Source organism: Lactuca virosa, chromosome 4 (genome assembly GCF_052849685.1).
Source record: "Lactuca virosa cultivar CGN04683 chromosome 4, Lactuca_virosa_CGN04683_v6, whole genome shotgun sequence".
Classification (NCBI taxonomy): Eukaryota; Viridiplantae; Streptophyta; class Magnoliopsida; order Asterales; family Asteraceae; genus Lactuca; species Lactuca virosa.
Genome location: NC_136429.1, coordinates 157,382,813 through 157,407,358, shown reverse-complemented (window position 1 = coordinate 157,407,358; position 24,546 = coordinate 157,382,813). Strand labels below are relative to the sequence as shown.

Sequence of the window (24,546 nt, the reverse complement as noted above, 5' to 3'; positions counted from 1 at the left end):
TTCAGACCTCTTTCTAAACTGCACTGTGGCTAAGAATTCCAAAATCAACTCTTTATAAACCTGCTCTTGTAACCGGAAGAGTCTTCTCCACCTCGTGCATGTAATCCTAACACCATCCCCCATAAAAACTTTGGGCAAATATGCGTCTATTGCCTCAACCAATCCCACTTCCTAAAGCCAATCCCAATCGATTTCATTGGCCACATGAAATTCCCTTGCCTTCAGCCTTGTTAACCTGTTCCTCCATTCCTATAACACTACATGAGCAACCACTTCGGGGAAGTTGTACCATGGGAATTTTGGGTGCTCTTGTGGTTCTTGTTGAGTATGCTAGCCCCTCCTCATTTTTTCTGCAACATTAAATAACAGAAGAGAAAGCCAACACCAAAAGAAATTAGAATAAAACACTTCAAAAATGGTTCACTGACTGGAAAACACGTCGTGGTCAAAGAACACCGCACCGTGTTTGTCGAGCAGTTCGACTGAAAAATTATAATTCGTAAAACATTTTGACCAATTTAACTCCAAATAATAGCAAGGGTTTGTTTAAAACACTAAGATATACTCTTAGACTTTTGATTTCACATGAAAATCAAACCAATACACCCCAATCTACTCAAAATTCAGAACCCTAGAAAACATGGAAAATTTCCTAAAAATCTTTCTAACAAGCAAATTGATGCGTAAAACCCATGATTACATGAATATAAACAGATTAGGAGTTGAAAAATCATACCTTATGTTTGAAGCAAAAACGGATGATATTGGAGATGGAGGTTGTAGAGGGCAAAAACACGACGTGTAGAGTGTTTTGTGGTGCAAAGTGATTTTTTTTTTGCTTTTTAGGGTTTAGGGTTGAAACCTTTTTGATTGCGTTTAAAATTCACGATTTCCGGTAACTGAAATCCAACCACGCCGTGGTTGTGGATAACCACGCCGTGTTTGTGGTTTAGAAAAGATTTTTTTCTTTTTCATAAAATAATTTACCACACCCCACACTTAAGCCTTGCTTGCCCTCAAGCAACATTCATTAGCAGGAGAAAAAGAACGAGAATGCTTAACAAAATAAAAGAAAGAAAGAAAACGAAAGATTGAAAGAAAAGATGAAGGGAAAAAATGCAAACTCAAATTACGGGTTGCCTCCCGCAAGCGCTTCTTTTTTAGGAGTCTTGAGCTGGACTCCTTTCCACCCTATGTTGTGGTGGCCTCCTCCAAATCCATGCTTTCCCCTACTCTCTCCTCGCTTGGCATTCCTTCTTCATAGTGTTTCACTCGATGCCCATTGACCTTGAAGGTTGAACCATCTTCATTGAATAGCTCGATGGCTCCATGTGGAAATACTTGCTTTACTTTAAATGGTCCAGACCAACGTGTTTGCAACTTTCCGCGAAAAAGCTTCATCCTTGAATTGTAAAGGAGGACTTTTTGACCCACCTCAAACTCTTTGTTTCCTCTCAACCTTGCATCATGCCATTTCTTCGTATTGTCTTTGTAGATTAACGAGTTTTTGTATGACCCGTTTCTCAATTCCTCATAGGCAATCGTTTGCAAAAGCCGATTAGTGCACAATTCGCTTAGTTCAAAGTTGCATGTCTTCAAAGCCCAATACGCCTTGTGCTCGAGTTCCACCGGTAAGTGACAATTCTTACCATAAACTAACCTATAATGTGTAGTCCCAATTGGTGTCTTGAATGTGGTGCGAAATACCCAAAGCGCGTCATCGAGTTTTTCCGACCACTCTTTCTTGTTGCTTCGAACCGATCGCTCCAAATTTTCTTTAATGCCTGATTTGTGATCTCGGTTTGCCCATTCGTTTGAGGATGGTATGGTGTTGCAAACCTATGGTGTACCCCATATTTTTCTAACACTTTGGCAAGTTGTTTATTGGCAAAATGGGTTCCCCGGTCACTTATAAGTGATTTTGGCATTTCGAAGCGAGAAAATAATCTTTTTAGAAATTTCACAACCACTCGAGCGTCATTAGTGGGTAGTGATTGTGCATCTGCCCACTTTGAAACATATTCAACTGCTAAGAGAATGTATTTGTTCCCTCGAGACGTTGGAAATGGCCCCATAAAATCTATTCCCCAAACATTGAATGCTTCACAAACTTGGATGCTCTTTTGGGGCATCTCATTCCATGCTGAAATATTACCCGATCTTTGGCATGAATCACATTCTCTCACGTAAGTAGTGGCATCCTTGAAGATTGTGGGCTAGTAAAAACCTGCATCGAATACTTTCTTTGTTGTGTATTGGGCCCCATGATGTCCTCCTGTAGGCCCGCTGTGACAATGCCTCAAAATTTCACTAAGTTCTTTTCCAAATACGCATCTTCAAAGGATTCCATCCGCACAACTCTTGAAAAGTTAAGGCTCGTCCCAGAAATAATATTTGACTTCTGAGAAAAGCTTCTTCTTTTGTTGGTGAGTTAACCCTTTGGGAAGGTAGCTACCTGCCAAAAAGTTGGCGATATCTGCATACCAAGGTTCTTTGCCCACTACCACCATTAAGTACTCTTCCGAAAAACCATCTCCAATAACCATGTTCTCCAACTCTTCTCTTATTTCGTTTTCTAATCTGGAAAAGTGGCCGGCTGCTACATTATGCATTCCCTTCTTGTCCCGGATCTCGATGTCAAATTCTTGAAGTAGAAGCACCCATCGGATCAATCTAGGTTTTGCATCCTGCTTAGCAAACAAATATTTGATAGCCGAATGGTCAGTAAATACAATTGTTTTTGACAAAATAAGATAGGGATGAAATTTGTCAAACACAAAAACCACGACCAATAACTCTTTTTCAGTAGTGGTGTAGTTTTCTTGGGACGGATTTAATGTTTTGCTTGCATAATAAATGGGTTTAAAGTGCTTGTCAACCCTTTGTCCAAGGACTCTCCCAAAGCAAAATCACTAGCATCACACATAATTTAAAAAGGTAAGTTCCAATTTGGGGTGATGATGATCGGGGAATTATTCAATTTTTCTTTTAATATTTCAAAAGCTTCTAAACACTCATTACAAAAATCGAATATTGCGCCTTTTAAGAGTTGTTGAGTTAAAGGCCTTGTTATTTTCAAAAAATCTTTGATAAAGCGGCGGTAAAACCTCGCGTGCCCTAAAAAACTCCTAACGCCCTTCACATTTCTTGGTGGAGATAACTTGGCAATGGTGTCGATATTTGCACGATCCACCTCAATCCCCAATTCGGAAACTTTGTAACCCAAAACGATTCCTTCCTTCACCATAAAATGACCTTTCTCCGAATTCAAGACCAAGTTGGTTTGTTCACACCTAGCAAGCATCAAATCAAGGTTAGTAAGACAATCATCAAAAGAAGAACCGAAAACTAAAAAATCATCCATAAAGACTTCCATGAACTTCTCCACCATGTCATGGAATATGGCCATCATGCATCGTTGAAACGAGGCCGGTGCATTGCATAAACCGAAAAGCATGTGACGATAAGCGAAAGTCTTGCTTGGACAAGTAGATATTGACTTATCTTGATCTCTTGGGTCAATGAGAATCTAGAAGTATCCTAAAAAACCATCTAAAAAACAGTAATAAAGGTGACCAGATAATCGTTCGGGCATTTGATCAATAAAAGGTAAAGGAAAGTGGTCCTTGCAAGTGGCATCATTTAATTTGCAATAATCGATGCACACTCACCAACCGATTACCGTTCTTGTAGGTAGGAGCTCGTTCTTCTCGTTCTTCACTACCAGCATGCCTCCTTTCTTTGGTACCACTTGTACTGGACTCACGCATTGGCTATTAGAAATGGAGTAAATGATTCCGGAATCCATGAGCTTGACGACCTCCTTCTTGACTACTTCTTGCATATTTGGATTCAATCTTCTCTGGTTTTGTACTACTGGTTTAGCTCCTCTTCTAGATTGATCTTGTGCGAGCAATATGAAGGACTAATGTCTTTGATGTCGGTGATCTTCCACGCAATGGCATTCTTTCGTTTCTTTAAAACCTCCACAAGACTTTCCTTTTTGTTTGGTACAAGATCAGAAGCAATGATAACTGGCGTTTAATCATCCTCCTCCAGAAAGACGTACTCCAAATGTTCCGGTAAAGTTTTGAGTTCTAATTTCGTCTTCTGATCACTGACCACAGCGTGGACATCAGCTAACACGCTGTGGTGTAGTCACTTGAAATTTCAGGTTGCGGTTTTTGATCCCACCATGTCGTGGTTGTATCCTCACGACGCCGTGGTGATTCTTCATAAGTCTTTTTAAGCTCGTCATACTCGTTTTCTCCGAGCAACTTCTCCAGCTCCTCTAGGTCATTCTCAGCATCAAAATTCCTTTATGTTAAGAATGTGAATCCCCCTGAATTATCTTCTTGCTAACTTGCCAGTTCTTTTTCCAACAACTCATCAAACGTATCCACTGAGAAAACTGTATCATTACAAAAGTTTGAGTGCTTCATTGCTCGATCTATTCCAAAAGTGATGGCATCTTCTCCTACTCAGAGAGTAAGTTTAGACTCTCTTACGTCCACTAGAGCTCGAGTGGTGCTTAGAATAGGCATTCCAATATTTATTGGGACTTGATGATATTCTTACATGTCTAGCACAATGAAATCAGCAGGAAATTTTTTTATCAACTTTAACCAAAATATCTTCACAAATCCCACTTGGAAACATCACCGTCTTGTTTGCTAGGTGAATTTCCATGCGGATGGGTCTTGGTTTCGGAAAATTCAAGTTCTTGAAAAATGAATATGGCATGAGATTTACACTACCTCCTGAACCGGCCAATACATAACTTGTAGCCAAATTTCCAATTTGACATGGAAAAGTTAGACTTCCCATGTCCCCAATCTTCTTTAGTAGCTTGTTCAACATTGCATCTAAGCACTTATCGTTTAGTATCACTTTAGATGCCTCCTCCATTTTCTTTATATTGGTGAGAATATCTTTTAAAAACTTTGCATACTTTGGCATTTGAGCCACCGTTGTTAGGTCACAAATTGTGGTTTATACTTAGCTTTTCATAAGCTATTAGAGTTCTCGGTCTAGGACCGAAAACACCAAGTTTTGGTGTTGTTTGGACCGAAATCACATGTGATTTTGGTTAGGCTTAATGTTGGCTTGTTTGGGTTTTAGGCTGGGCCTTTGTTATTAGGTCTAGGTATAAATAGTGTTATTTGAGCCTTGTAAAGAGAGAGGGACGTTTTTGGGGTGCTCCATAAGCCAAGAACACGTTCAAGAGAGAAACAAAGAGAAAACAAAGTGTAATCGTGAATCTTATGTACCCGACTATTTGTCTATAATAGTGTGCATTGAAGATTAATCATCTTGGTCTTATTCCATATTACATCTTGCATCATTCACTAGATTGGGATTCCGCAACATCATAGTGAATCCGATTGATACATAGCGATTTGGGGACTTACAATTGGTATCAGAGCAAAGGATTGTTATTAATCGGGTCATTGCAAATGGTTATTCTTGGAGTTTCTTGGTGTTTTTGTTTTTTTTTACGAAGTTTTTATCATTGTTCTTCGTGTTCTTGACTTCTTTAGGGAGTTTGATCGATTTTGGCATTAAAAAGTTGAAGATTTTGTGTTTTTGGCAAGTTTTGGGTGTTTTTTGGTCGAAATTTGCGAGACCTCGGCGGCTGCTTCGGATTCTGGTCAAACCCTAGAAGATCTCGGAGGCACATCAGCGATTTCGGTTGGGTTCGCACGTTCTCGGTCCGCTGGTTCTCGGTCACACGTTCTCGGTGCGAAGGTTCTCGGTTTGGACTTCTCGGGCTCGGATCTCGGTTCAGCGATTTCGGTGCGAAGGTTTTCGGTGCGAGACTTCTCGGTCAGAATAAGAAGCCTCGCATTTTCGGTCCAAAAACTCATTTTTCGGTCCAAAAGTCTCGTTTTTGATACAAAACCCTCATTTTTGGCCTAGAAACTTTTGTTTTCGGTTAAGATTATTTTTTTGGAAAAAAAAAGTTTGACTGTTATCTTTGACTTTCAAATTTGACTTTTGACATTCAAGTTTGACTTTTGACTTTCTAGTTTGACTTTTGACTTTCAAATTTGAGTTTTGACTTTCAAGTTTTCATGTTTGACTTTCAAGTTTGACTTTTGAACTTTGACTTTCCAAGTTTGACTTTCCAAGTTTGACTTTCAAGTTTGACTTTCAAGTTTGACCTTCAAGTTTGACTTTCAAATTTGACTTTCAAGTTTGACTTTCAATTTTGACTTTCATGTTTGATATTCTAAGTTTGACTATCAAGTTTGACCCTCAAGTTTGACTTTCGAGGTTTCAAGTCAAAGGGAATTTTTTTCTTGGCTACGCAATCAAATCTACTTTTGGTCAACAATGAGTTCTTACAACAGTACAAAGGAGGTCAATGAAACTTCATGCTCTCAGGCCTGTAGTGATAAAACTAAACATTATCGCGATCAACATGAATTATTGATTAGGGAAATTGAGGACCTTAAATATGAAAGATATACTCTTACGAAGGCCCAAAAACCCTTAAAAGAACAATTAGAGGCCAAAACCAAGGACTTTAGAAAACTTCAAGCAAAATATAGCACTAAATGTGAACACTATGATTATGCTCAAGAAAAGATTGCCAGTCTAACTGCCGAGCTTAACATATTGAAAAATAAGTTTGAAAATGCAGACTTTAATTTTAAAAAGTTTGATGTGTCAAGTAAGAAAGTTGAGTCCATGATTAAAAAACAGTTAAGATTAAAAGATAATCAGAGTAAGGGTCTAGGGTATCACAATGTTCCACCTCCATTCAATGATAACTATAACCCGCCCATTGAAACCAATGAGGTAGAGATACCGGCTCCGTTTGGCCCGCCCCATGTACCAGCTTCAGTTAAGACTGAACAATCCGGCCCAACTGATAGTATTGAGGTGAGCAATACTAATGCTTTTACTTCATGTGCAGGTAAAGTAGTGGAAGATGAGAACAAGGAGAACATATATAATTCTTGTTCTGTTAATTATATTGATTGTCTAACCAATGTCTCTCTGAACTCTGAATCTATTTCTTCTAATTCTGTTACTCCTAATAAACCTGTTGTTGATAAATACAGACCACCAAAACAAGCGAAACAGGCTGCTTGCTGTAAGTGTGCTTGTGGGAACAATCAGAGACAATGCATAGGCATGCTACCAGGGACAAGCAGAAACAACTTCTACGTGAAGAAACAGACATGTTTCCACTGTGGAACACCTGGACACATTGCCAGGAATTGTCCAAATCATGCATATGTTCCCTACTATGCACAAGGTTGGCAGAACGTGCCTAGAGGGAGATCCTCCAAAAGAAACTCTTCGAGGTCACGTTCACACAATGGTAACTGGAATGCAAAGAAGGGCAAGAACCAATCTCCCAAGGACAAGAAGGGAATGTCTGACAAGAAGCCAAATTCAAGAGATGGTTCTGTTAGACAAAGATCGGTTAGGTCGAAGTCATCTCGGCGGTCGGTTTCAAGTTCTAAAATGAGTGCTGAGGCATCCATCCGATCAAACAAGAAATGGGTTAAACCAGACTACAGATGGGTACCAAAAGTTCACACTTCCAAATCATCTAGTTATTCTAGCATTTCTTCATCTTCTGTGTGTGATAAACAGGATATGTCATGGGAAAGAGTATCTTGTGTTGATAGTAATGGTAGACCCAGCTTCAAAATGGAATGGGTTCCAAAAGCCAACTAATCTCGCACTCTATGCTGGAGCAGCTATGGAGGAATATCATCAGACTTCGGTTTGTTGATAGTGGCTGTTCCAGGAACATGACATGAGATATCTCGCATCTGTACGACATTCAGAATCTTCATTGAGAGTATGTATCTTTTGCGGGAAGGAAGAAAGAAAGGATCACAAATGGGGATCGCATTTAATGGCATGATGAATATTGAATATCTTAACTTTGTTCCGAAATTGAAACACAGGTAAGGCTAAACATGTTGTTGCATCTGCGTGCTGTTCTCAGATCATCTGGTTGCATCTTCAATTGCTGAATTACGGTTTGAGTTTTCTTCTCGATACTTCTAAGTTTTTCTTAAAATGATTCGTTTCGAAGACAAAAAAAATTTATTTGCGCATTTATTTTATTTCCTTTCTTCCCAATGAACAAATTAAGGGGGAGAAATCAAAATACAAAAAAATTATAAAAATCAAAATTACAAAAATATGTTTTCTTTCGTAAGTATTTTTGGGAAGTGATATGAAGTTCAATGTTAAAGGGCAATATGAAATATGTGTAATGCACTGAAACTAAATTGTTTAGACTCTGTGTTCAATGTGCTGGTTGGCACAAAGGATTCAAAATAAAAGGACTAGACACAGTTGACAATGAAAGGAATTGACATTGTTAACTTATCTGGACTTAGATAGTTATATTTGGATTGACCATACGACGCTTGGATAGATTGAGCAGTGAGATAAACAAGGGAGCCTACAAGATACATTAAAGTTACTCATCATCTAGAACTGTGGCTCAACACTTCTTCGACATACGGACTTATGTCCTTAAGTCTGGTGCTGATAGGGTGACTGGGGGATTCTGATAAAGTAGGTCTGTGTGAAATTGTTTTTCTTTCTTATCCTCTCCGTCAGTCATATGTTGCCCCCTCTGCGTGATCGGAAGATCTGACCTGGGACGCAACATATGCATTTCTATTTCTATCTCTATCTATGCTTCTTTCTATCTATCTATGTCAGTCATATGATGTCCCCTTTGCGTGATCGGAAGATCCGACCCGGGACACAACATATGCACCTTTCTATCTCTCTAACCCGCTATCTATGTTAGTTATATGTTGTCCCTCTGCGTGATTGGAAGAGATCCGACCTGGGATACAACATGTGAATCTTTATATTCATCTTCTCTCTTAAATAATTGAGCACTCACCTAAAGTAAAGAGTTCTTTGGAATTCCTTGATTACTAGGGTATGTCGTGAAATGGGGAACACATTCTACTGAACTTAAAATTGAATTAATTAAAGGTTGACTGTAGATCTCGCTGCTGAATTTAAGTGGACCACAATATCCTTGTTCGTCATCAGCTAAATGGTCTATTTAGGAATATAGTTGCAATGTCTTGTCACTTATAATCTGTCCAACTTGCATATATCCTTTGTGTTTAATTGGATCACAATATTGGTGATTGACCAGAGCTAAACATGCAGGTATGTGCTGATAAACGATATGGAATTGATTGACAACTTTGATCCCAATTTTTAAATTTAGTTATTATTTTTGTTTTTGTTAAATTTGTTCATATTTTTCCTCTATGCACAAATTTAAGGGGGATAATTAAAAAAAAACAAACAAAAAATTTTAAAATTAAAAAAACAAATCCAAAAATATGTTTATTTATGTTTATTTCTTTTTCAAAAAAATCAAAAATCCAAAAATATTTTATTTTTACTTTTGAGTGTATTTTATTTTTATTTTTTATTTCTTAGTTATTTCTATTGTGTGCCAAGTTTATTTTTTACTTTTATTTTTTATCTCAAAGTTTTGTTTGTCTTAAAAAGTGAATTCAAAAAGGAGAAGAGACTCAAGGAGATTGTATCGGAATTTTCTAAGCAAGGAGAAGCAACTTGGAAAGGAGTTGATGGTCATTAGACCTCACTCTATTTTCACAAGGAATTGAAGGATTGAAACTATACAAATTGTTAGTTAGGCAGTATCTTTCTAAGAACTGTCGTATTTAAGGAATTAAAAGTCTAAAACTGTACAAATGTCATGGCACCAGGGTGATGCACCTCGCAAGGCACGATTATTGCTGAACGTCTCGCCAAGGGCCAAGTTAACTTGCTTAACTTGAAAAACTGCATTGAGGTCTATGATCTAGGATATGCATGGGCTAACATAAAAAATAGCCATGAGTAGTTCTCCGATACTCAACAAATCGCAGTGCATTCCTCCTGTTCATACAGATACTGTGAGTAGTCTCCTTCCGAGCCAATGTTGGGTCCTTGAACAACTGTGGTGAGAAGGGTCTTTATGACTCTGTGATCCACGGGGATTTTTTAGTCATGGTTACTTTTCAAGGCGCAACGGTGATCATTAAAGAACTTTCATTCGAAGGAACAAGAAGTGAAAATTATTTTTCAACAAATAATCTTTCAACCCCGGAAGTAAGGTGAAGCTGTACTTGAAGTTATGTGACAGATTGCATTGAAGCCTCCTCAATTAATTTGCTGCTATCTATGAACCTGTTGAAGTGATCCAGAAGAATTGGTCTCTCTCTTATTATTTTCTCTGAAGTGTTTCAAAGCTGAAAGTGCTGCTTTTAAAGAACCTTTACAAGAAGCATCTACACCAAATGTGCGTTCAAGGTCAAATCTTTGAAGGAAGTCCAACTATTCAAGATAAATTCATTCATGTAGAAATTCATATGTTTATCTTGAAGTTGTGAAGAAATCGAAGATTAAAGCTGAAGTCAAGAACGAAGAGAAGATTTAAAAGAAAAGAAAATTATAAACCAATGGGGAGATTGTTAGGTCATAAATTGTGGTTTATATATTGCTTTTCATAAGCTATTAGAGCTCTCGGTCTAGGACCGAAAACACCAAGTTTTGGTGTTGTTCGGACCGAAATCACATGTGATTTCGGTTAGGCTTAATGTTGGCTTGTTTGGATTTTGGGCTGGGCCTTTGTTATTAGGTCTAGGTATAAATAGTGTTATTTGAGCCTTGTAAAGAGAGAGGGACGTTTTTGGGGTGCTCCATAAGCCAAGAACACGTTCAAGAGAGAATCAAAGAAAAAACAAAGTGTAATCGTGAATCTTATGTACCCAACTATTCATCTATAAAAGTGTACATTGAAGATTAATCATCTTGTTCTTATTCTATATTACATCTTGCATCATTCACTAGATTGGGATTCCGCACCATCATAGTGAATCTGATTGATACATAGTGATTTGGGGACTTACAACCGCCTCAATGAATGGGAGCTGATTTGAAGGGCATTGATATGCTCCAGGAACTTCTTGTAGTCTTCAGCTTGTTTGTCTTGTCTAGCTCGGCTCGGGAATGGCAATGGAGGCTGATACGACTTAACTGGAGGGTTCTTATTTCCTTCATTCGATGACCACACCGTGGTCTTCTCTTCACCACGCCGTGGTGGTTCATCAGAGTGCTTTTCTTGGTTTTCTTCTGTGACAACCGTCAATTTTTGGCCAAGTCAAAGTCAACTAAAGTCAACAAGTCAAACCGGTCAACTCATCTAACCCTTGTACATTAGGGTTTCCATTATGTTCCTTATTGAACTACTCGCAATCTTGATACAAAGTATCACTTAGAGTTTCCACGTGTTCGGAAAATCTAAACCCCAATTAGGGCAAGTGATGAATCTTCTCGATAAAACATTATTCCATACCCCTCGAGAGTGTATAACATTCATAACAAGGCTTAACAGAGTGTAAGAACCTTGCGTTGCGAAGCCAAACACTCAAAAAGGTCACAAAAGAAATCTCTCCCAAATCTCTCTCAAAATTTCCTTTAACTTTTTATAATCATTTCGGGCATCCCGACACTTAACTTGGTGAAAAACGGCGCAAAACGGGAAGAATTCTTGAAAAATAGCCTTAATGGACCGAAGCCACCCTTTAGGAAGCGAACCCTCTTGGACCGAAGGTGCTTAGAACCGAAGGTCCCTATAGGGACCGAACTGCTGAAGAGCCGAAACCCTGCGAACCGAACCCGAAGCTTCCGAACCGAAGCCTGATGACCCGAACCCGAAGTTCGCTTTCGCTTCCTATCTTCGCCTTCAGGCTATTTCGCTCCACCTCGCCTTCGGGCCCAGCAGCATCAAGGACTGAACCTCCGGCCCAATCCGAGAAGCCTCGCTGTAATACACTTTTCACCCGGTTTTTGACTACGACTTCATTTTAGGCCCGTTTTACATAATTTTAACGCGGGATTTTTACCCAAAATTATATTTTAACATATAAGACCCCTAAATTCATAATTAATCATGTTTTTTAGTGTAAATCTTATCCAAGATGAGTGGGTGGGATATTTTGGGTGGAGTGTTGACCTTGCTTTAATGTATGACACAAGCAACCTCGCATACCCACTCCATGTCACTATTCCCACCTTGCTCTAGTCAAGTCGAGATCTTCCCATACCTCCATCAAATCTCTTCCATCAGCCACTCTCTAATCCCTCACTCTTCCATCTATAAAACCCCACTCTCCTCCTCCCAAGATACACTTTTACTTCCTCTTTTATTCTCTCCAAGATTTCGAGATTCTCCAGGAAGTTTTGAACTTCTCATCCACTCTTGGTAAGTAACTTCATTCTACACTTGATTATCTTACACTCCTTCACTCAAATCAAGAGTTCCTTACACAAATATCGTCATATTTGTTGTCAGATCTTCGAATCTTCAAGCATCTTCCAAGTGTTCTTAAGTTGAACACTTCTTTTCTTCATCATCCATCTACTGAAACTGTGTAGAAAGGTAAAAATCTAGATAACAGCTTATAACTTTCATCACACTTTGTAACTTGTTGAGCAAAGTGTTAATCTTTGAAGATTTCATATTTTACATGTGTTTCTTGTTGTGGTATAATTATATAACAGAAAATACTCACTGAATTGTAAGAATCCTCCATTATTACCATTAGTACAAAAATAAGGCATGATAACACGTAGTTATATTTTTGCTATACATTCGACTTACATAGAAAAGGGTCCTTATACATCACAAACAAACATGCTAGAACTATAATAGGTATAGTTAGGTTGCATATACATTACAAACATCTTGATAAACTATAATAGGTATAGTTTATGTTCACTACCACTACCACTTTTGGATAAACTATAATATGCATAATTCATGTTCACTATCACTACCACTATTTGGTGAATTATGATATGTATAGTTTATGTTCACTACCACTACCACTTTTGGATAAACTATAATATGCATAATTCATGTTCACTATCACTACCACTATTTGGCGAATTATGATATGTATAGTTTATGTTCACTACCACTACCACTTTTGGATAAACTATAATATGCATAATTCATGTTCACTATCACTACCACTATTTGGTGAATTATGATATGTATAGTTTATGTTCACTACCACTAACACTATTTGATAAACTATAATATGCATAATTCATGTTCACTATCACTACCACTATTTGGTGAATTATGATACGTATAGTTTATGTCCACTACCACTACTTGATTAATTATGATAAGCATAGTCTCGGTCTTTGGTTTTTAAGACTACATTCTATCTAGAATTGTTAGTTTTCATCCATACTTACTAAGTGTATATGCTAGAGTTATATAGAATTTAGTCATGATCGACTTAGAATAGGTGGGTCCGCTTTATTTCATGTTCCTTGTTTGGTTGTGGGCCTAGGGCAGACCCATTACATTCGACGGTCTATTTAACTTAAATTTTATATAACTTATATACACTTAGAGATTATAGAAGGAAACTATAGGAAATTCTAGGATGCACTAATTATTAATATAGAAACTTACGATTCACGCTTTAAGGAAAATATCGGATTTTCTTTGGAAACATATCTCTATTAAAACTACATTACGTCTAGAATTGTTAGGCTTCAGCTATAATTGCTAAGTGTATATGCTAGAGTTATATAAGAATCTAGTCACAATCGACTTCGAATTGGTGGGCCCGCCTTATCTCCTGTTCCTTGTTTGGTTGTGGACCTAGGTCAGACCCATTATATTCAACGGTTTATTTAACTTAAATTTTATATAACTTATATACGCTAAGTGATCATAGAAGGGATCTATGGTTCGTTCTAGGGTTCATTATCACATAACATAGGAACATTCTTCTCACACTTAACTAAGAAAATATTGGATTTTCTAGAAATCAAACTCTATCGTTTTTACAAGGAAAACGGTTTCTTTCTCAAACAAAACTCTTATGAACTCACCAACTTAATTGTTGACACTTTTTCAAAACTACTTGTATTCTCAGGAAATCAGTGAAACAGGAAAACCAACAACATTTTGAGGATGGGACGATAAATCGTCAAACAGTTCATTTTGTCATCATAATGTAATTGATTTTGAAACATGTAAACTTATTCTATGGTGTAACCTTTTCAATTATATTTATGATGGTTGTATTTACTTTGAGCACTATTATACTCGTTGTTGTGATACTATACATGAAGTCCTCCAGCCTGGACGTTTCCGCCATCCTTGGTTTGGGGGTGTGACATATTCTTCTACTTCCTGCACAAATTTTGGATTTCATTAGGAATTGGGGTTAACGGAGTTACAATTTTTCCACTCCTTGTTGTCACTACGTTGATGTGCGCCCCTCTTGGATTTTGTTCGATGTTGCTTGGAAGCGTTCCCGGAAAACGTTCATTGAATTGTTTAGCTAGTTACATGAACTGTTTCTCGATGTTAAGGATTGAAGCTTGCTGATTTATCATTGCTGCATCGGTTTCATCATGCCTCTTTTCTGATGTGGCTGCAAAATGGGTGAGCATTGCATCAAAATCCGTTCTCTTTTTGGGTTTCAGTTCTTCTATTCGATAGAACCTTCTTGCCTTTTGCTTGTACTTATCCTCTTTTTACTTCTTGTACTCATCATAGGGAAGCCATTCCTTTTTGGGTTTCCTCCAATCTTCATCATAACGATCCCCACTTGAGAAACACGCTTGATCTTTCTGGTTTCCATTCTCATAAAGGTTGCAATCCTTTGTTAGCTGTGGACCGCTACAATTATCACACCCCACACGAATGGCATGGATGGATTGGTCACGATCTATGTTATCCAACTTAGCCATTACTGCTGCCATATCATCAGAAGCTGTGTTCACCGTCCCTCTAATCGTGTCATTACGAGGATTATGATATTCTCTTGAATGTTTAAAGAATTCTTCAATCAATCGCCTTATTGTAGCTGGTGGTTTCTTCGTGAGTGGTCCTTGGGAATCAAGTGAAGGGTTTTGAGCACTATAACAATCCTATGGTGTAGATACAACCCTAAATGCTTTGGATCTAGGTTTTCTCAAGTTATTCATGCAATTTCATTTTATCCAAAGCATATACCCTAGCTAGCATGCAATTGGAGATATACAACATAAAAACTAGTTAGATGAATACCTCTTGTTGTAGCTTGTAGTTCTTATCCTTTCAAGAGCTTAGTACCTCAAATGTGATACCTCTAATAAGTCACAAACACCAAAAGCAAAAAGGAGGCTTACGAGAGAGAGGTTAGGAAGCACCAAAATCGGCTAGGGTTTCACCTTGGAATGTTGTGGCTGATTTTAGGGTGCTAGGGGTTACTTTTATAGTGTGGAATTCCTACGGTTTTAACTTGTAAACCCTAATTCACCATGACTCTTCACATTTGATGGCCCTTTGGACTAAACCTTCATGAACTCTCGTATGGATTTAGTCCATGCCTAATCAACATGGATCATTAGCCCAAACTATAAGTATCACTGATTTACCTAATCAGTCCCTGTAAATTTAATCAGTCTCTTTTGATCACTAAATTAGTTCCAAATTTATTCTTGATCAATACCAATTAAATGGTATGATTTCTCAATTAATATATTATTCATATAATATATTAATAAATCACAAATAAACTCTTTCTCAAAAATCCATCCTATCAAATTGCTCCGGTGAAGGCAACCCAAAATGACCATGCTACTATCGGGTCAAGTACATACCAATTATAGGTATGGGCTTAGACACCTAATCCAACAGTATCCCACTTGGATAAGTCTAATAACTATAACTGCCAGTACAACTTCAAAATTGGATTAGCAATCGTAGCTCTCAAAAGCCGCTTTCCAACTCTGATCAAGTCAATGACTCGTCCTTTAGATAAGGGATCATATAATCCTCTGTTCTTCAAGATATCATGTGGACAAAGACATGGAATAAAGTCATACTCATTGTCCAATAGTTTGTTTACCGATTTCTGATTTGTTTGACATAGAACTTAATTGAACACATCAATTGAGTCTTTACCAGGCCCGACACATAAGTCAAAACAAAATCATCGAGGGGCCCAAGATATCGCTTTTAATCCTCTTAGGATAAAAGGAATAGATAAAATTGGACTTATATGCTTGTACTAATTACTTGTTAAATTATACACAATAATATGTTTTATAACATCAAGTTACTGATGCGTTTTCGTACTATCAATGCACAACCAACTCGTAATCAACAACTCATATATCTTAGTTTGAAGACTATACGATATTATCGTCTCACAATCACTCGTGATGAATTCCATGAAGTGATTTATGTGAGCGTCGGTTTAATCCAATACTCAAATCTTATTTCAGGAGTACTCATGAACGTTGTAGCAAACTTTTGCTATGTCTAAACACTTTAGACAATCTACAAGCCAATTCATGACAGTCTAACTTCATAACCTACTTCCAAAGTATGATCGACTGTAGATAGTTTAAATAATCATATTATTCTCGAAGTCAAAACATGCAAAAAGTGAAACATAAAATAAACAATTGACAAAAGACAGTAAACTTTACTTATAAATAAAACCCTTATTATTTAATCATCAAATGTCAATTACATTTATTTACTACGAGTTTCTAACTGCCTATCTAATCACTAAAACTAATATCGTCCCTTAGTCCAATGCTCTTAGCATGTTGCAAATGCTTAACCCTACTCAGTCCCTTCGTAAGGGGATCTGCTGGGTTATCCTCTGACAATACCCTCTTCACTACGAGGAGTCCCTCTTCTACTCGATGTCTTTTGAAGTGATATTTTATGTCGATGTGCCTGGATCTGCCATGATCCCTCGATTCCTTGGTTAAGGTGACGACACCCTCGTTGTAACAGAAAATCTCCATAGGCTCCTTTACAGTTGGTACAACTCCAAGGTCTCCGTTGAAGTTCTTTAGCCATATTGCCTCCTTCGACGCTTTGCCTGCTGCTATGTACTCTGATTCGCACATTGAATCAGCTACAGTCTCCTATTTGGAACTTTTCCATGTTACTGCTCCTCCATTTAGGGTAAATACCCAACCCGACTGAGAGCGGAAATTATCTCTGTCAGTATGAAAGTCGGCGTCACTATACCATGTCACTCTCAATTCATCACTCCCACCGAGGGTGACCCAGTCCTTAGTCCTCCGTAGGTACTTAAGAATGTTCTTTACTTCCATCCAATGAGTTCTACCAAGATTCCCTTGATATCAACTAACCATGCTCAAAGCAAAAGCCATATCAGGGCGAGTACATGTCATAGCATACATGATCGAGCCAAATGCGGAAGCATATGGTACTCGACTCATTTATGCTATTTCGGCATCGGTACTCGGACTCTGAGTCTTACTCAGTTTGGTATTGCTCTGGATAGGTAATTCTCCTTTCTTGGAATTCTCCATATTGAAACGTTTCAACACCTTGTCCAAGTAGGTACTTTGACTAATTCCTATTAGTCTTTTACTCCTATTTCTCAATATCCTTATCCCTAGAATGTAAACATCTTCCCCGAGGTCCGTCATAGCGAAACACTTCCCAAGGCAGGACTTAACTTCCTGCAAGGTTGGAACGTCATTTCCTATGAGTAGTATGTCATCCACATACAATACTAGAAAGCTAACTATACTCCCACTAGCCTTTACATATACGCAGGACTCATCCTCGCTTCTCGAAAAAGCAAACTCTTTGACATTCTCATCGAAACAAAGATTCCATCTGTGAGATGCTTGCTTTAATCCATAAATGGATTTCTCAAGCTTACACACTCTATCAGGGTACTTCGCATCTACAAAACCCTCTGGCTGACTCATGTAAACATCTTCAGCCAACTTCCCACTAAGGAAAGCGGTTTTGACATCCATCTGCCATATTTCATAATCATGAAACGCAGTTATGGCTAGCATAACCCTTATAGACTTGATCTTGGCTACTGGTGAGAAGGTCTCATCATAGTAAACTCCAGGAGTTTGAGTAAAGCCTTTCGCAACCAGTCGCGCCTTATAAGTGTGTACTTTCCCATCCATGTTGGTCTTCTTCTTGAAGATCCACTTGCACCCGACCGTCTTACGACCTGGTACATTGTCAACCAAGTTCCAAACTTGATTGTCATATATAGACTGAATTTCGTTGTCCATTGCCTCTTTCCACTTCGCAGACTCTTGGCCCGCCATGGCTTCCTTGTAGTTTTTATATGAAAACCATATAACATAGGTGGAACACTAACTCTACTAGAACGTCTCAGAGGTAAGGACTGGTCAACTGGTTGAACAGGAGTCTCATCCTCAGGTTGAGCGCTAGTGTTAGAGGTTCCTTCATCGCTTAACTCTTGAAGCTCTTCAAGGTCAATTTTCCTCCCACTATCCTCTTGGCATATGATCTCTCTTTCACGAAAGACACCCCTTCACGCTACGAAGACCACGTTCTCACTAGGTCTATAGAACAAATATCCAAAGGATTTCTGCGGGTAGCCGATGAAAATACATCGCTCACTACCAGGTTCGAGCTTGTCGTGAGTTTCTCGTCTTACGAAAGCCTCGCAACCCCAAACTATGATATGTGCTAACGAGGGAACCTTCCCTGTCCACATCTCGTGAGGTTTTTTGGCAACCTTCTTAGTTGGGACTAGATTAAGGATATGGGTGGTAGTATCTAAGGCATACCCCCAAAATGAGATCGGTAACGAAGCTCGAGTCATCATGGAACAAACCATGTCTAACAAGGTTCTATTGCGCCTCTCAGCCACACCATTTAGCTGCGTTGTCCTTGGTGGCGTCAATTATGAAACAATTCCACATTCCTTAAGATAATCATGGAACTCAATACTAAGATACTCACCACCTCGATTGGATCGGAGCATCTTTATTTTCCTGCCCAATTGATTCTCCATTTCTTGCTTAAACTCTTTGAACTTTTCAAAGGTTTCCGACTTGTGCTTGATTAAGTAGATATATCCATATCTGCTGTAATCGTCGGTAAAGTCTACATAGAAGCGGTTAGCATTCCTTGTGATGGATCTGAAGGGCCCACACACATCAGTGTGTATGAGATCCAAAAAACCCTCACCTCTTTCACAAGTACCAGTGAAAGTTCACTTGGTCATCTTTCCAAGTAAACAAGATTCGCACGTGTCATCCGAATTTAAGTCAAATGACTCTAACACTCCATCCTATGGGAGTTGGGCTATGCACTTCTTGTTGACATGACCAAGACGATAATGCCACAAGCATGTTTTGTCCAAACCATTGGACGAATCAATATGTAATATATTATTTCCTAAGTTGTCTACAACCATCACAGTTTCATATACACCATTAAAAGGCAATGCTTCAAAATAAAACTTATCATTATAAAAAGCATTAATAGAACCAATTTCATTGTTAAATGAAAATCTAAAACATTGTTATACAAACCATGAAAAGAAATAATGTTTCTTGCCATATCTGACGAGTAGAAACAATTGTTCAAATCTAACCCTAACCCATTACTAAGCAATAAAGAATAAACTCCAATCTTAGCGACAGGAGACGCTTTCCTATTCCCCATGATCAAGTTCATTTTCCCATGCTCCACATCCCTACTTCTTTTTAGACCCTTCAAATCAGAACAAATGTGAAAGCCACATCCTGTATCAAGGACCCAAGAACTAGCATGTGATGTGTTGTTAGATTGAATAGTGTAAATACCTGCGAATGTGGGCTTTATCTTCCCATCCTTGATGTCCTGCAAGTATTTAGGGAAGCTTTGTTTCCAATGCCCTTTTTCATGACAATGGAAGCACTCTGCTTCCTTTGGATTGGATGAGGGAGTAGCAGAACCACATTTGGACCCACTAGAAGAGGATCCATCACGAGAATTTCCCTTGTGATTCTTTGAAGGAGCTTTCCTTTTCTTACCTTTACCATGTCCAATTACCAGGACTGGGGCAGCAGCAGTAGGAGTGGGTACAACAGACTTGCATTTTAAACTACTTTCGATAGTTCTCATAAGGCCTTGAAGCTTGCTCAGAGTGACTTCCTCCTTGTTCATATGATAAGTCATTCGGAACTGATCATAACAAGAAGGTAAAGAGTGTAGGATAATGTCGATAGGCAACTCTTCGTCGAAATTGACATTCAACTTTAGCAAGCGGTCCACATATCTTTGCATCTTTTGGAAGTGGGTCGTGATGGAATCTCCATCCTTCATTTTTGTTGTTATCATGAAGGCAATGATTTCATACCTTTTGTTGAGAGAAAAACTTTTGAGAAACACTTGAACAAACGTTAGTACAAGTTATATATTGCGGAATGAAGTTAATCTCAAAGGATCGTAAAGCTCAACAATAATAAGTTAGAGTTGTTAGAGTTGTTAGCTGCGGAAATGTAATTGCGACAAGTAAAGGAAATGTAAATGACAACAAGTTATATATCAAGTAAACACTAAGCTGATTCTTAACAAGGTTTGCATTCACCAAGTTAGTATATGTGATCAGTCTTGAAGTGAAAAAAGCCACAAGGACTTGCTCCGAAGGAGAGTTTGAGAGATCGATCTTAATATATGAGAGTAAGTTCACAAAGATCTTAGCAGGTAAGAATAGAGAGAGTAAGAGATATCTTGAGAGATGAGAGAATGATAGATGTGTGTGTTTTTCATTTAGAAGCGGAGTACTCTATTTATAGAGCTCCGAGAAATTACATGAGAAGTAAACAAAGACTAATGTTTAGATAGATGTGTCCATGCAAGGTACACTGGACAATACAATGTAAATAGAAAAGGTTAAAATACTAAGTCTTTGTTGAAGATACTGCAGATAAAAAAAGCTAATTACGGTTGGAAGATCATAGCGGTTGAAGAGATGACTTTGGATTGACTAAGTTTAAGAGGGTCACTTTCTTGCTTCAACAATTTCCCCCTAAGTGACCTCTTCAACTTCACTAATTGTTAAGCTTCAAAAACTTGATCAGCAACCACCAAAATTTTCTTACTTCACTCAACCAAGTGATCCTCCTTGTAATTTCAAATTTTACTTCATCTGTAGTATTTTTGGTTCTCTGCACCGAAGTCAGTGTGACTTCCAGTTGCTTGCGGGTTAGGCGGTGCATAGCAGTGATGGAAATGAAGTACTTGACATTGCTGTTTTCTCTTTTGAACACAACTCCCAACTCTGGAAAGTTGGTTGCACCTAGGGATCGATTTTGATATCCTTCGGTGAAGAAGGGAGCTGGATCAAGTGCAGGGAGATTGAATTTTTGAGCAAGGGCAGGATGAATGTCTGCATCAATCTTTGCAAAGTCTACTACTACGGGTTTGAGGAATTCACACGCCTTTTCAAATGTAATTTTCATCTTTGGATGTTTCTTTGACTTGATCTGAAACACCCTGGCGATAAGAAACACTTCTTCCGGATTCATGCAGGGAAAGTATGCTTGAGTCCTGATATAATCATCACCTCTTCTTTTCAGTGTGTACTGGACAAAGTGTGACTTCATGAATCTTCTGATCTTATAGCTCTTGACTGGGGAAGGTCTATCGTTAGACCAAATGTTTTCAAGGGCAGATGCGTGTTTGGCGTGGAATTTGTTTAAACGCTCAAATTCAAGAGGGAGCCTCTGATCATCTGGGAGACTGCGGTCGAAAGGTTCAAACACCGTGAAGAATTTGGCATTGGGAGATCTTGGAATGTCCCTGTAACCATCCGAGGGAGGTTCTGCGTAGGTCAGAACTGGACTGTAGTCATCATCGAGCAGTCTTCTTGTAGGATTAACCAGGAGTTAATCATGGATTGATCCATAGTCGTATCATAGCCATGATCTCTCCAGATTTGTTCAACGAATTTTGCAGCGCGCCAATCTTTCTTTCTTTGAATGGTTGCAGGAGAGTCATTGGAGTGTTCGAATGACATGTTTGGCTCCAGATTCTTGAAGTGAGGTGGGGTTTTCGTACGAGGTGGAGAATGATGGATTTCTTGAATTGGTGAGTGTTGAGGTGAAGGGGAGTTATGAGCTTGTATTGCAGAGGAAGGCTTGTGTATATCTGCAGTTGCAATTGGAGTTTGCTGAGGAGAGTTTTGTAGAATTTCGATTCTTGGATGTGATGTACTAAAGTGAGATGGACAGAAGTTTGGAGTGGGAATTGCTTCAGTAGATTGATGGATTTGTGGATTTGAAGATTGATGGATTTGTGGATTTGAGTGTTCACTTCCCCCTTTTGAGGAAGTAACAACTTGTTGCTCCTCAAACCACTGACGGAGACCATCAATCTTGGAGAATGCGGTGGTGAACTGAGACTTGATCAGATCTGAGAGTTGTTGATTGTCTGGAATCTTGGTGTTGAAAAGAAGTTGATGAATTTCTTTTGGTAAGATTGTGTATCTCCTGACCATGGAAACTTGCGGATAGAGAACGCCTTAAGCTGTTGATTGTGGATTAAAGAACCGCAATTGTGCACTCATAAGCGTTGTGAGTTTCCTCTACAAGCTTCTTTGACTGGATTGCTTGATCCGCAATTATAGATTGGAGTTCAGTTTTGATTGTGGATACCTCTTGGATCAGACGTTTAGCAGTTGCCAGGAACGCTTTGTGATCAACAATACTGTTGTTATCTAGGGCTCGAATGCCCATTTCAACTTTTAAGGAAATTCTTTCAGCAGTCATTCTTTCCCTGGTTTCGAGACGTTCAACCCGTTATGTAAGGGATTGCGGCCCAGCACCTTCAGTCTGTTGCGGTTGAGGAATTGAGACCGCGGCTAGAATCTTATCCACTTTGTCTTGAAGACTGAGAAATTCTTTACGAGTAACGGTCATCTTCTTCTTCTTTTTCTTCTCTTTCAGCTTAGAGGTGGAGTGCTGAGAGCCAATGGACTCTTCATCTTCATCAAAGATCATCACAAAATCATCGGAGTGAACAGGCTGATCGACTTCATCAATTTCAAGATCATCGACTCCGAACACCGTATTTGAACTGATTTCGGTTGCGGTGCCATCAGCAAAGGAGTCATGTTGTTCAGCAGTGGGGGAGGTTTAGAAGTACCAACATCATTGAGATTTTGATCCTTGTGTACCGTAGCTTCCAACTTGGACATCCTCTCTTGAATCTTGAGAATATCATGGGCAGCTTTAGCGTTGTTAATGGCTTCTGCACAGTATTTGCCTACGGTTAGTATTTCTTGTTCCTTCTGCTGCAGTTGCTTCGTTTGTTCGGCTTTGCGGTCCTGGAATGCTCTCTTGAAAGCTTCATACTTTTTGATTTCGGACTCAGTGGTTGGTTTAAACCGTGACCATGAGTCATCAGAACAGTAACCGTCAAATCTGTGTGTACGCATCGGGGTGTCCCCCGGGTTCGTGGATCCTTGCTCGATTGTGCTCACCACGCCTAAACCACTTGAGTGTAATGGTGGCGGAGTAGGATTTCCCGAACTTCCTCGGTCTCCTTGACCTGTAGTCAAGTGTGGCCTCGGTTCAGTTCTGGAATGGGCGAAAGAAGTGCCCTGCAATTGGTTATCTGTTTGAAGTGTTTGGGTGACAGAAAGAAGGATGGAGCGCAACTCCTCTGGATCAAAGATATGAAGGTGGGAAGCCCTGGAGACCTTAGGGCAAGTAGTACCACTGAGATCCTCTTAGGATCCCGATGGGGTTGTGTCTCCATGATCAAGTGAAACAGATGCACTTGTTACATATGAGTAGCTAGAGATGGTTGAAGCGAATATGCCTGCAGTGGCACCAAGGACTACCGGAGTCTTTTGAGAGACTACGGTATTTTTCGGGTCACGCATTTGGCTCTGGCTAGGGATGGTCTTTTGTTTTTTGTGTCTGAGAAGTGGAACATAGTCATCATCAGATTCTTCGTCCATATTGACATCAATATCATTTTGAGAGTTTGAGAGGGAGTCAGGAGTGTCATCCGAAGATTCGATGACCCTGGTCTTGCGTTTCTTAGAAGTTTTACCTTTCCTGGCTTTAATGCGAGGAGCTTTCTTGGAGCGAACAATCTTCTTTCAGCGTGTTGTTGTGGGAGGGTTGGATTGTTCTACGGTAGGAGGGACTGAGGCAGGTGCGGATTTTAAAGGATATTGTGTTGCGGTGATAGCTATAATTTGCTGACTGGGATGAGGCGGGGAAGAATAAAATGGGGCAATACCATTCGTAGCCTCGAGATGATCAGTGACTTCTCGGGTTTCAAGTCCAATAGACTGGAGAATATGTTCAGGTAGTCGTCTGAGATGTCTAAATATTGATTGATCTTTGGAAAAAGTGTACCTTTTCAAGTCTCGCATTACAAAGAAGTTGATGTCATCACCAATGCTGAGCTTTACATCCATGTGAAGATCCAAGATGCAGAGAGACCAAAAGCGTGCAAATGTAAGTTCAGTTGGGTCTTCTCGTGGATTCTCCTTGGGAACATACTGGAGGAAATCATCCCAGAGGATCTGTCCGTAGTTAGCAGCATTCCCAGTGAAAATGCTCCATACAATTTCTAACAGTTTTAAACCCATGTTGTATGTGCCTCCGGTTCTGCCAGAGAGACTCCGGATGATGAAGTGACAGAAAAATTGCCAAACCGCAGGGAGTTGGTTCTTC

General features: G+C 39.1%; 2 protein-coding genes across 2 annotated transcripts; both read right to left on the bottom strand.

The window, feature by feature from the left end:
* Window positions 1-1,191: 1,191 nt before the first annotated feature.
* On the bottom strand, window positions 1,192-3,844 carry LOC145105276 (uncharacterized). The gene is made up of 5 exons (XM_079042403.1): window positions 3,683-3,844; window positions 3,134-3,529; window positions 2,456-2,687; window positions 2,228-2,286; window positions 1,192-1,839 (listed from the first exon to the last, which is right to left on the bottom strand). Exons 1-5 carry the CDS (start codon window positions 3,842-3,844, stop codon window positions 1,192-1,194), a joined length of 1,497 nt encoding a protein of 498 aa, XP_078898529.1.
* Window positions 3,845-4,596: 752 nt separating this feature from the next.
* On the bottom strand, window positions 4,597-4,959 carry LOC145105275 (uncharacterized). Its single transcript, XM_079042402.1, has one exon. It carries the CDS (start codon window positions 4,957-4,959, stop codon window positions 4,597-4,599), a length of 363 nt encoding a protein of 120 aa, XP_078898528.1.
* Between the last annotated feature and the right edge of the window lie 19,587 nt (window positions 4,960-24,546).

Excerpts from the sequence above, each read along its gene's own strand:
- LOC145105276 (XM_079042403.1), bottom strand. The coding sequence starts at position 3,844 with ATGCAAGAAGTAGTCAAGAAGGAGGTCGTCAAGCTCATGGATTCCGGA. Across the intron at positions 3,530-3,682 it reads AGCTCCTACCTACAAGAACG|ATTCTCATTGACCCAAGAGA; the intron begins GTAATCGGTTGG and ends GGATACTTCTAG. Across the intron at positions 1,840-2,227 it reads AAAGAAAGTATTCGATGCAG|GTTTGCAACACCATACCATC; the intron begins GTTTTTACTAGC and ends GGTACACCATAG.
- LOC145105275 (XM_079042402.1), bottom strand. The coding sequence starts at position 4,959 with ATGCCAAAGTATGCAAAGTTTTTAAAAGATATTCTCACCAATATAAAG.